Source organism: Miniopterus natalensis, chromosome 5, assembly GCF_054644295.1.
Source record: "Miniopterus natalensis isolate mMinNat1 chromosome 5, mMinNat1.hap1, whole genome shotgun sequence".
NCBI classification, from domain to species: domain Eukaryota; kingdom Metazoa; phylum Chordata; class Mammalia; order Chiroptera; family Miniopteridae; genus Miniopterus; species Miniopterus natalensis.
The window spans coordinates 62279684-62293151 of NC_142085.1; the positions used below are offsets into that span (position 1 = coordinate 62279684).

The following is a 13468-nucleotide window of genomic DNA, read 5'->3' on the forward strand; positions in this document are numbered from 1 at the left end:
GATTTGGAATGAATGCACAGGGAACATATTTATCAAATTTGCAGACACTACACAATTCTTTCTGTCACTAGTATATTCGGGAATTCAAAAATATCACAACAGAATCAGGAAGCAGACTGAAATTTAACAGGAACAAATGTAACATCCTAAATTTGAGTTTAAAATCAACTCTAGAAATAACAAAATAAATCTGCCTTAATAATAGTTAACATGAAAAAGGTGTGGGTTTTCAAATGGCAGGCAGCCGAAAGACCTAATGCCACTCTCAGCTGCAGTAAAAGATGACCTAGGAAGTCAGAGGCCTCCTGCACTGACCAGAACACTACTGCAATATCGCAGGGGGAGCTATAATACAGGAGAGAGATGTGCTCAACTCGATATAACAGACACGGCTGAAGATTAATAACCAACATGCCATGAGAGGGTCAGTGGATAAGAAATTATTAAGAGGAGGCATCAAGGGTAAGGGATTCTTGCTAAACTGGCCTAGTAAGATCTTGGTAAAGGCAGGTCAAGATCAAGGGTGGGGTATGAAGAGCTTATCAAAGGTGTGGGAATTCTCTCTAAACTGACTCAGCAGGATTCTTGCTAAAACTGCAGTGAGCAAGGATGGACATGGAAGGCTAAGGTCCAGGCCTAGTTGAGAAGAGGGCTCAGAGGAGCCTAACTAAAGTTTGATTAAGAAAATAATCTTTGTTACAGATTCAACAAAAACAAGCCATTTTCTTAATAAGAGAAATTCAAAACATTATCTCTACTCTGCAGCCCATTGAGAGTCCATCAGAACTTCAGAACTGTTTCTAAAACACTGTGGATGGCATGTCAACAAAACCATATGAGCAGTTATAACTTCCATATTCACACACACGCACACACACACATTTGCAATTTCAAAACTTTACTATATAAATCAGCAATGCGCAGTAACTTTTGGTGATGGAAAGACATATCAAAGCTGCCCATACAGTAACCATTAGCCACTTGTGACTTTTGAGAACTTAAAATGTGGCTAGTGTGACAGTGAAATTAAAATTTTAATTTTATTTATTTTAATTAATTTAAACCTAAACCACCATATGAAACTACAACATAGCATACTGGACAGTGAGAAATAGACTCTTAAGAATATATGAGGGAATTTAGAATGTCTATTTTTCTGTTACAATGACTCCAATTTGGAGACTTTCAAACTGCTTTAGATTTTCAAATGTTTCATCCACCAGCATGAGAATTTCCAATATTTACCAACTCATGCTGAATGTGGAGTCAATGGAATCATCAACACTGAAGTAAAATAGGGTGCTGGGAGTAAGATCATAGATGTTGTGTATGGCCCAATTTCAAACCCCAGCTCATCTACTTACTAATTGTAACCCTTTGGACAAATTACCTCACCTTTCTCAGCCTCAGTTTCCTCATCTGCAAAATGTGGTAGGCAGTCAGACAGACATGAGCAAAGCAAGGATGATGGGCCAGGTACAGGAGGTCAGCAGGGTAGAAAGTCCTGGTTGCCCAGCAACTGGAAAAACAAGGACCTCATCCCCAGGGTAACCTTTCCTCCCCAGCATGTCACTGATCATTTCGTTTAGACCCCCTGACTTTCATACCACTGGTCATGCGCTCCGACCCTCCTCTGACTTTTCCTCCTTGGTATGTTGCTAGTCATGTAGTAGACCCCCTTGGGGGAAAATAAAAGGGCCAGAGAATAATCCTTAAGCATTAAGCCCACAGGACATTGAGGTTCTGACCCACATCAAATATATCTAGGCTTGAGTTGTGTTTCAGCTCCAGGCCCAGAAAAGCAGCAAAACCAGACAAACAACACCACAACTGACCTCAGGACCAGCTGCACTGACAAATTACCCCGTCCCCAGGCACCAGCCAATCAGTGGAGACCACAACCATGAAAGGACACACCTGGAAAACTGATAGTTGTTCTATTTAGATCCTTCCCAGGGACTTCTCCTAAAATTTCCACCCTTAAAAGCCCTTAGGATAGAGGACCCAGCACCCTCTCCCTCCTGGGAGCATGCCAGCCTTTCCCTTCCCCCTCTTCCAACCCCCTCCAGGTATAGTACCTTTACCTTTCTCTTTCCTAAGCTCCAAGGGCCCTTCTTTTGCCTCTGTAACTTGTTTCCTGAGCCCATTTCTTCTACCACTCACTTCTACCTCTGTGACATTCTAAATAAATTTTCTCTTACAGTTTGAGCCTCGTCTCTGAATTCTTTCCTAGCCAGAACTCAAGTACCAAGGTTGCTGAACCAAGGTCCAGTCTGACTCCACCAGTCTAACTCCTAGTGCCATTCCCACCATCACCAACGTTAGTACCTACATCATCGGGGTGTTGTGAAGATTACATGAGATAATGCATTTAGCAGCATACTTAGAATATACAGTGAAGCTCAATACATTGTAGCTCTACTGTTAATTATAAAATAACAAAAACAAATCTCCACAGATACAGAAAATTCTATGGATGCCTATATACAATTTTTCTGGAAACAAGTTCATTTGAATTCTACAAGAGCATTTGGCATGGTCCAGAGTAAATACCATGTGTGTATTCTGTGTACATGTGGGATGTAAGCCCTTTTTAATGGGACAGGAGGGGCTGCCACTGCTAATAAAGGTCTACGTACACATACGTTGTCTTACCAAGCAGAGCAGGCATTATGATAACCTGCCAACACTGGCATCCTTCCAGATCCATGGCCCAGATCTCTTGCCTTTTGACAAAGTATATCTGTGGTTTCTTTATGTGAGAGGTATCAATAGTCATTGCTCCACTTAACTCGAATTCAGTGACATTGCAAGAACAGCGGCTCCTTCCATTTGGATGGTTTGTGGCCGTGGGCTGCAGAATGCCGTGCAGGGTCTTGTTGATGATACTGTAGTAGAACATCTGAGCGCCCAACTCAGAAACTTCTGTCCAATACAGGCGACTATTGGGGGGAAAATACCTTCCAACTTAATGAGTAAAACACATCATTTCAAATATTAGTTTCATAAGAAGACCAATCATTTTCTAATAATTGGGGGGGGGACAAATGCAGCCTTTGAAGAGAACATGTTCTTCTGAGATGGAGGAGGCCACAGGAAATCTAGTTTATAGCATTTTCCAATGATTTCTCAATAAATGTGTTTACGACTAAAGCCTTGGACTATGATGACCTTAGACACTGTTAAGTGGCTCATTAATGATTGTAAATATAAAGTATATTTGCAACTTTTCATCATCACCCATTTCCATTCCCCTCCTCTCAATTTTGTTTCTGCTTCTTAATATTAGTTAACAGTCTAGGTTTCAAGATGGACTATATCTGTGCTTATGGCACAAACAAAATATATCTTTCCAGCCTGGGAAACTGCCACTCAATTGCTGAATGGAGGCCTTAAAACTCATTTTATGAGGACATCAAAGATGGATGAGCCCAGAATAGCTTTTACTGTGCATGACATGGTAGATACCTACTGCTCATCTTCTGCTATTGTCTCAGTCCCTTTCTTGTCCTTACCAACTAAAGATATTAAATTCACTGATATAAAAGTCTGCTTTGGTTTCCTGCTGGTAATTAACCTAACTTTAGGTTAGTTAAATTGTTAGTATGGATTCAGTTTACATATTTGTGGTTGTGGGCTCATAATTTATATGTAGAATTACTTGCTAAAAGTTAATGTTGGAGGGGGAGAGATTAACCAAAGAATTGATATGCACATATGCACAACCCAAGGACACGAGCAATGGTGGGGAGAAGGTCTGGGGAGGGGGGTGGGACAGGGTGGAATGGGTCACTGGGGAGAAAAAGGGACATCTGCAATATTAAAAAATATATATATATACAAAGGTCCCTACCATCATTGAGTTTTAGGCAGATCAGTGAATAAATAATAAATAAATAAATAAATAAATAAATAAATAAATAAATAAATAAATAAAGTTAATGTCGTGAGACAAGAACCCTAAGCATCTTATTTTCCCATCATTGACTTCTAATAGTAAATCAAATTCATTATATTAAATATGTCTCTGTATTTCATCACTATAGAAATGGATACACTTCACATACCTTAAAAGGGGATACACGAAAAAAGAGACAATTGTTGCATTTCTGTTGCAAATTTTCAGCTTTCTGGGATATTTCACCTTGTGCTCAAGATCGACATCAAATATTTGCATTCCATTCTGTGATTCTTTCAGCACAAAGTAGAGGTGCCTTGAAATCCAGTCAATTGCAATAATTGTGATATCAGAAACCAGTGCATCTCGGAAAATCTTAAATCAGGCAGAAAACACAGCCAAGGAGATAGTGGTCATTTCTGTCAGATTTGAGGAGTTTTCTGTATCCACTCATATTACGTATTTCCTGCACTTCTCTTTTGTAATCCAAAACCTCAAGAACTGGATGGTGCGCCACCGCGGGCCTCTTCCCTGGGCGATTTCAACTACCGTGGCTTCAACTGTAATCCATAAACCAGAGCTACAAATCCACATCTTCAGGCAAGATCCCTCACTGAGTTCCTGATTCAAATATTAAACTGCCTACTAACCACACGTGAGTGATCCCCGGAAATAGAGTTCATCACTCTGGGCCCCAAACCCCCTCCTCTCCTACCCTTCCATGTTTATAGATTCCCAGTGCTCACCCAAGGAGCACTCCCACCCGCTGTGGTCTATCCTTGTGGTCTTCCTACCATTACTACCCCCTGGGAATTGGTCCCATTCTAAGTATCGGCCCAGCTTTGCCTCTCCTTTCTCACTTCACTGCGGCTCATGTCCTGCCTTCCCAGCTGGATTTCTGTGACAGCCTCCTAATTGTCTCAGACTTCACCTTCTTCCCTAAGTCATTATTCACACCGCTGACAGGTCTTTCTAAAACACAGCTCGATCATGGTAATGACCCGCTGATTTCTTTAATGCCTTGCTGTTGGCTCCGAGATTAACATTCGGCTCCTTAGTACAGTAAAGGGAGGCCCATTATCTGCAGGCTCCTGCCCCCCTCCAGCTCATCCACCCGCCTTTCACTCCGTCCTCGCCTCTGTCTCCACTCTAAGCTCCTTCTACTCTAGCTCCCTGAACATGCGATGGCCCTCGCTTCCCTGGCTTTGCATTTGCTGCTTCCTCAGCTTTTCCCCGCCTTCACCTGGTTCATCTTCGCACCCAAGAAGTCTTTCTGTCGTACCACAACCGACCTGGACTGAACACCCATTCTCTGATCCCGCGGCACCCTGCGCTCAGCACGGCGCTTACGCCGTGTTCTGCCTGCCTTCTCCACTGTCAGACATTCGCTGAATGCCTGCCACATGCCGGGCATTGTGCTACGTGCCTTACGTGCATTGTCGCATTTGATCTTCACAGGAATCCTAGGATGGGCTGTTACGTAACCATAGCCATTAAATAACTTGCTGATGGTCACAGATCCAGGCAGTGGTGGAGTCCGAGTTAGATTCTAGGTGGTCAGATTCCAAAGCTCACCCTCTACACACTGTGCACTACTGTCTCCCTAGCGTTAGACCCCTACTAGACTGGGCTTGTTTAAGGACGATGAATTTTCTTTTTTACCATTATTCCGGGGACTAACACAGTGCCTTAAACCCAACAACTGTTTCTGCTAAAGTAATCCTGAATGACATTTGCCCAAAACCTAACCTGAGCTCATCTGTGACTAAGTAGTTATAGGGCATCTGCCCTTTTCAACCACTCTAATCTCAGTGGCTCAACCACAGGCCAGTCATTTTAATTATGGGGCAGTGTGATATGCAAATGCTCTACTTCCTTCCTTTCACAACTCCACCGAAAGCCCTTTAATAACAGCCTTGATAGTTAACACCCTTCGTTCCCAAAGAGTGACACAGCGATGTACCTCAGAGCTGGACTGATTGTGCATGTTCAGAAGGAAGAGCGCGCCTCCCTGGGCATAGTACCCCCTTGCGTTGTCAGCTGTGTATCCCATGGCGCTGACGTCTCTTTCTGCCGAAAACATCCATACAACTTTATTTCGATCCATATCTAACAAAACTATCTTGTTGCCAAAAAGAGTTATGAGGTATGGAAATGGGTTGATTTCTGAAAACAAAACACAAGTAGGTAATATGTATGAGAAAAATAACTTGAGTTTACCTAGATCCCTTAACTGAATATTCGGTCGTTTTGAAATCCATAGGTTTCCTTTGGTCCATCTACTACACTAGTCTCAGTGGAGACAGGCTAAGCCTGGGCTTATTGAAGCGTGTTTAATGGGGATAAAAATCCATTACTTCACTTGACTTGAACTTCAGCTCAGAGACGGCGCTTATGTCCCTGAGAAAACCAAGGGTTAAAAACCTCTTTAAAACACAAACTATTATTTACATGGGTTTCAGAGAGTACCTGATGTTTGGGTCTTTACCAAGTCAGAAAACGGGCCAGGTCCTTTGGATGTGAAGACTCGAACCTAAAGAGAGGGAAAAAAAAGATACAAAAAATTGCATTCCACGGTGTCCTCAGTGACAGTAATTAAGTTCTAAGACGAAGAAATTATTGAGTGTTTCCTTTCACACTCTTCATACACAGTATTAAATGTCTCAAACAGTTATTTACATCTAAGTATATAGCAGTAGCTTTTTCTTTCTCCTCTGATAGCTGTGACAGGTCAATGACCCAGACCCTCCGTGCTTATTTCCATTAGCAGCTCCACGCCCGGCCACCCAGACGACCCACCAGCAGTGACGTATTTGGTGGGAAGGACTCTGCAAGTTGGACGGTGGACGACCGCTTCCTACCCGTGCAGCTTTGGAAATTCATCGATACACCCACAGGCCTGGCTTTTTCTTTCCCCAATAAAGAATGAGAATCTAATGCGATACTAAACATAAAATACCTACGGGGATAATGGCCTATGGTGACTGCATCAGAAAAGAATGGTTTTCCTGAATTTCAAAGCAAGAAAGTTGTCAAGACGTTCTTTACCCTCTCTCCTTTGTCTCTTTGCGGCCACTCGACCTCTGTGGCCACAGTTTGTTTGCCTCAAATTATTGACAGGGTGGCAGAATTCTTAACCTGGTCCCTTAACCAGCTTTGTGTTTGCACTGTTAAGACACCCCCCCCCCCCCCCCGCATGTCCCCGTTTTCACTCTCATACCTGGAAGGCAACGATGTGCCCGGGACTCACGCCCTCAAGTTGAAAAGACATCACTGAGGGAGTGACATTGACAGCAACCCAGTCTTCAGATGTTTTGTTGGTGTCACTTTGGTTGGATATTTGATAGAAAATTTCAGATCTTGTTAAGACACCATTTTCACACTTAGGCTTATTCCACCTAAATTCCACCACAACTTCATTCTTATTGTGGTATTTTCCACTTGATAATATAAATATCCTGGGATTCTCTGGTGCCGACGGAACTGAAAGGCAAAGACACAGACGGGGAAGAAAAGATAGAAGGTTGACTTTTACCACTCATGATGAGAGTATGGAGCAACTTAGTAATAAATATTTCTCATTCCAGATAGTTGAGGTATATCTATCTTGTTCTTAAATATCTTCAGGGGAGACTATTCCATAGATTTCTTCAGGAACCTCTTAATATTTCAGCAAACCAAATCCCTCTTACTACCACTTAGGTACAGCTTCTTGTCTGTGGCCTGTATAGAGAGAAGGTGATCGATTCTCCTTATAAAGTACAGTCTTTACTCTCATCCTCACAGAGTGGTTTAGTTTAAGCTGGAGGTAGAAATGGAAGTCACCAGGAAGGAGGGCAGAAACTCTATCTAGTAACTTCAGCCAGTTCAGGGCATAAAATACAACATATCAGGGATCTTAGGCCCTCTTACCTTGAAGTCTCCCAGGAGGCAGGATGTACCCCAACACTATGATTTGAGGGTTGTCATTTAGTCTAGAGCCAAACCAAGCAATTTACTCTTGCTCAGTCATTTAATTAATTTCTCTCTCTTAATCAAGAGAAATTTTTCTGCCTGATTTTCAATTCTTTCCACCTAATATATGCTTCTTCTTTCTTCAGACTCTTCCACAACGTCCCCTCCCACTCCCCTCTCCAATCACATTGCTTCTTAATGTTCAACACTCACGTTGTTATCCAATCTCTAGGCCTTCTTACATGGCACTCACATGGGAATATGGGACACGCCTCTTGCTTCATTCCTCAGGGCCCAGCTAGAATTTCCACCCCCTGAAGGACTTCCCTGGCCATATCAGTACATACATATTGCTCTCTCTCAAGTATGTTGAGGCAGCTTGATATAGGTGAAGATTTAGTAGTCTTGCCTGCTTACTCCGTGCACTTGCTACTCAGTCATTACTGTCTTATTTCTATTATCATTGGCAGAATGTGTTTTTCTACTTATTTTATAAGCGTTATCTTCTTATTTCATGTTAAGTCCCCCCAACTCTAATATAGGACTGGTGCACAGCAAGTGCTTGGTAAGTATTTGTTGATTTGAATAATTTCCTGACTATATTGTAAATTTCCTGATGGCAAAGGCCAAATCTGATCAGTCTTTCTTATTGGCCCCAACATCCAGCAGAGTGCTGATGACCCAGCCCTCACTACACCCCCTGATGGATGCAGTCAAGTCCATTTCCACAGGAGAATCCAATCAAGGATGACAACCCAACACAATCTCAAAGATAGCACACCTGACCCGAATGCTAACTGCTCCACAACCTGCCCAAGCTCCACTATGTTCCTGTTATGAGACTCATGGAAAAGTATTGTTGAAAGAATTTTAACAGAAAAAAAAAAAATTACAATGGATGACCCTGCTTATCAAGCTCTTACTGTCTGCTAAGTCCTGTGCTAGGCAGTTTATATAAATTAAGTCAATATGATGCTATCATTTGCCAACATTTGCAAAAATGACTGAATGGAGATTTGATGAAACTATAGTGAAAAGCCCAGATTAAGTCACTTACTGGCGATTTTGCTTTGGGCAACCACTGAGCTTCTGTTTTCTCCTTTTCGTAATGAAGATAAAATCACTGTCTACCTACCTCAGAGCTGTGCAAGGATCAAATGAAGTGATGAAATGATGTTTCTGACACATGGGAGTATGTAATAAATGTTTAATAAAGACGGAGTGATACACATAAATATGCTTTTTACACTTGAAAGTGATAGACACATGTAAAGATATGGCTAGTATCCATTTTTAAATATATTCCAAAGAAAAACATTAAATCTAGACATCAGTCATTCGCCTGTGGAAGATTCTGAGTTACCTTCTATGAGAACATCTCCCTACAAGCCTGCCTTCCACAGAACTCTCTCTGCTTAAATGCCCATTTTCCTTACAAAGCATTTCATATATTACCTGAAACATGTTTCCACGTCTTGTGTATCATCACAATCAAGTGAAATAGTTTTTTAAAAATCTCTGAAATATGCTTTTGGAATAAATTATGCAGATTTATTTTAATGGCGCTATGCTAATCTCCAAAAACTAATTGAAAAGGTATTGAATCTAAACACACCTACAAAAGTTATTCTAAAAAATTATTAACTATCCATTCTAGATCATGCAAAGTAAGATTCTTCCTTTTTATTTTTTAAAGATTTTAACCCCTGTACCTGTTTCAGGTGCTCGAAGTGACAGAGATGTTTTGGGGCCCTTTCCCCAGTAGGTGTAAGGAGTGACAGAAAGATTAAACAAGGCATAAGGCTCCAGACCTTCCACAGTAAATACAGGCAAAGGCTGTTGTTCACTAGCCAGGAACTAAAATATAAGCACAAAACATTATTTTCTTGGGGAGAGATTCATAAAATCTTTTATTCCAACTTAACTAAAAATTCCAAACTTCGGTTCACATGTAAAGTCAAACCTTGCAATTTTGGAAATGCTGATGTTGGCAAGTTCCAGTTAAAGAGTCTAACACTTTGGGCAGCTGTTAGCACGAATCACAAAGCAGCCAGAGACTGGCTGTAGACAAAGGATCTCAGGAATAATCCTGACAGATGCTAATGGAACGACCAAGGAGACGGACTTGGCTGGGTGAAGAAGGTACGGATCAGTGCAGGCAGGGCTGATGCAGACGGTAAGGTCTGCTTGAGAAATGGAAGCTACTAGAACCAAGGCCGTACCTTAGAAGGAGCGCTGAACTCCACACTGTAGAAAATGACACCCCAATCTACTGCCGGGACAGCATTCCACAGGACTCGAAAACTTGAAGCATTTCCTTCCATCCTAAATGAAGACTCTTGAACGGAATCTGGGATCACCTTGGGGGTAAAGGAGAAGTTCCCTGGGAGGGGATGAAAAAAAGAACAGAGGGAGAAAGAATTTAGGGTTATCGATCCTCACAGAAAACTTGGAAATTAATAGTAATTACTAATAGTACGAAAAAATGTCCTTTCTTTTAATATGTCCTGAAAATCATTTTTTTGACCATTGCCAACTGTACATTTGAATTAAGAGTAAACTGACTATAAGCAAACCAACAGAAGCTACTAAAGCCTTTTTCCTCTTAAAACATAATTCTTAAGAAAAAAATCCCGACCTGAACATTTATTTAACAGGAAGTATGGGGGAGCGAGGGTAAACAGGATAAGACTGTGTACCTGGCAGAGGTTTGAGGGATGTCTGAATAATCGTGAACTGATTAAATTTGGCCGGTTCCAAAACAGAGACACTAGTTCGCTGACCAATTTCTTGAGCAGTTATAATCTTAAAGCCATTGATCCAGAAGAGCCGGCCACTGTAGTAGGTCAGGGCACTCTGGGAGATTTCTGAGGTGCTCCAGGCCGCAAACTCTGTGATGGTCGTCTCCCCAGCACTGTGAAGGGACACCCATTAGTGCTGTGCCTGGAGGGGGGAAGGGCTGGAACCTCAGGGGCTGGGGGAAACGTGTGTTTGTGCATAGGAAACAGAGAAAATACCCTGCAACAGTAATGGGCATCATTCTCAGGTTAGCCTTAAGCTGATTTTTACAGTGTTCTTAAAGTAACCCTAAAGCAAGTTTTCTAGGGCCTTTCTTATTAATGTGATACTGCAATGGCCAGAGCGCCACACAGGTGTTAATAGGGACCTGCGATTCCTGGGCACAGCCTACACCAGAGGCCCAGCCCTCGGACGGTGGCTCGGGCTGAGAGGTGCCGGCCTCGCTCCTGGTTTCCTTGCTTCGTTACCTTACCTGTGTGGTCCTTTCTCTGTACCAGTCACAGCTCTCTGGTGCTTCAGTCACACCTACCAGCTTCTATAGCTTAGTCAGAATGCTTCCTTTCAGAATAGGGAATTCAAGTAAACAGACTGTTTTTTATTTTTTTATTTTTATTATTATTTTTTAAATTTTATTTTTGTTTAAAATATTACAGATGTCCCTTTTTCTTGCCTTTAGAGTTTTTTCTCAATGACAGGGAATTTTACAAGGTTGTTTTGTTTTTTTTACCCCATCACAGTGTTCAACATATTTTGCTGTAATTACTGTTGTTTACAGACCTATCTTTCCCCACAAGCACAACGCCTGCAACTGAGTGGATAATAGTAACTGTCTAATGAAAGCATGAATTCTCATGCCTTCTCCTTCACAACTGAGGGGCAAGTCAGTCTCTTCTCAATCAACTGCCTTCGAGGGACGTTACCTACCCCTGCGCGCGGAGAACGGCTGTGTACAGGTGAATGCACTGACTGTCTTGAACCAACCAATACAGGAGCCCATCGCCGAGGTCTAAGGTTAGAGCGATTACCTAAACAGAACATAAGGTAAGGAGACAAATCGAATACTCATCTGAAGGATAGCTTTGTGAGCAAGTCACACTGAAGCTACAGATTTCTCTTTAAGATCCTCTTTGGAATAATAAACTCAGTGTTGTTTTTCACCTTTCACTGAATATAAGTATGCCTATTTCAACGTAGTTTGCATCTAAGTGTACTGGTTTCCTAAAAATCTTCAAAAGGCAGGGACTATTACTTCTGTATACTTACCTCCAGCATCACCTGGGAACTTGTAACTACAAATTCTCAACCACACTCCAGGTCCTACTGAATCAGGAGCTTGGAGCCTCTGTGTCATGTCAAGCCTCGCCTAAAGCAAGCCATAACTTTGGACTCTCCAGCCACATAAGCCAAAGAATTTCATTGTTTAAATCAGTTGCTCTCAAACACTGCTGCACATTAGAATCACCTGTGGAGTTCTCTAAACATCTCAATTCCCAGGTTGCATCCTATTAAAGTATGGTCTCTGGAGATGAAACCCAGTCCCCTGCATGTTCGCTAACTCCCCACATAATTCCAATGTATCACCAAGTTTGAGAAACAATGGTTTAAACCATTTTAAATTGTATCTTCTGTTCATTATAACCAAAACCACCCTGACACATTTTAAAAATACAATACACAGAGTTTTTATGTGTTATAACTGGATAAAGTCATATATATATAAAGTCCTATTTCTAGCTGACATCTGAAAACCACTTCTTACTACTCTCTCTTTGACTTCTTGTTACCATCCTGTCTTAGTTTTATGCCCAATTGTCTAGAAGAGGCCTGAGGAAAGTGTTTCTCCTATGGACTAGGCTGCGTGAGATACAAATTACAATCTAAGAGATCTTTCTTGCTTTCTTGGCTTTATAGGTATTCTTCAAACAAGCTGAGATTGCCCGAGTCTGACCTCAGAGTAGTGGGTTCTCCCTGTGGCAGTCTAGGCACTGAGAGGTATCAGACAGGATTAAGGCCGATGACTATATTTTTAGCATCACACAAATACTGTAAATTTTTCTACAAATAACTGTCTCACTATTTTATCAGAACTGTTGATTGCAAAGTATTTTATGACTCCGTGATAAATCTGTGACTAACATTCAGGACAGTGACATGGAGAGAACTTTGCCTGGCGCAAAATGCGTTGCCTTCAAAATGCCCAGTAGCATTAATGGAGGCAGAGGGATAAGACATCACGCCGTGGACCAGAACACGGGTTTCACAGGCAGCAGCAACACTCGCCGCCTCTGACAGGGTTTGAGTAGGAGTTTAAAGAAAGGTGTATATCACCAAGCATGCTGAGAAACCTAAGATCTACTCATTTATGGAAAAGCCCCAGGGCCACTCCGGAGCTTTCCTCAGTGGAAACAGCTCCAACACCAGCTCAGAGCCGTGGAGAAATTACTGACAAAGCCCCAGGGATAGGAAGTTACTCTTGAGATATTACCTTTAATATGTTTTTACAAAAATAAAAGTGCTCTCCCCCAACATTTATTATTGAGACATAAAAAATACTTTCTTTGTATTCAAACTCAAGCAGCTCCAAAATTTTATTTTTTGATAGGAATGATTAATTTCTGGATATGGTGTGTAAATATCTATTTCTTTTAAATATCTATGTTACAGTTTCTATATGCACATCAGGTCCCTTTAAATGTCTTGTGAATTATTATTCATATATCCTATGAAACTGAGGATCAACTGACTCAATAATTTGTTTCTTTGTTTATAAATGACTTGATATATCTGTATTATGCATATTTTACTTCCATTAACAAA

The 13468-nt window shown here is 41.5% G+C and overlaps 1 protein-coding gene across 1 annotated transcript in view; it reads right to left on the minus strand.

Moving 5' to 3' along the window:
- ROS1 (ROS proto-oncogene 1, receptor tyrosine kinase) overlaps positions 1–13468 on the minus strand; it is an 80390-nt gene that overhangs the window by 38118 nt on the left and 28804 nt on the right. Inside the window, exons 18-26 of the mRNA XM_016198704.2 lie at positions 11576–11676; positions 10552–10766; positions 10075–10235; positions 9565–9709; positions 7119–7381; positions 6368–6431; positions 5862–6064; positions 4068–4273; positions 2656–2942 (exon numbers count right to left, since the gene is read on the minus strand). Of these exons, the coding sequence (XP_016054190.2) occupies positions 2656–2942; positions 4068–4273; positions 5862–6064; positions 6368–6431; positions 7119–7381; positions 9565–9709; positions 10075–10235; positions 10552–10766; positions 11576–11676 (1645 nt within the window). The remainder of the gene's footprint in view (positions 1–2655; positions 2943–4067; positions 4274–5861; positions 6065–6367; positions 6432–7118; positions 7382–9564; positions 9710–10074; positions 10236–10551; positions 10767–11575; positions 11677–13468) is intronic.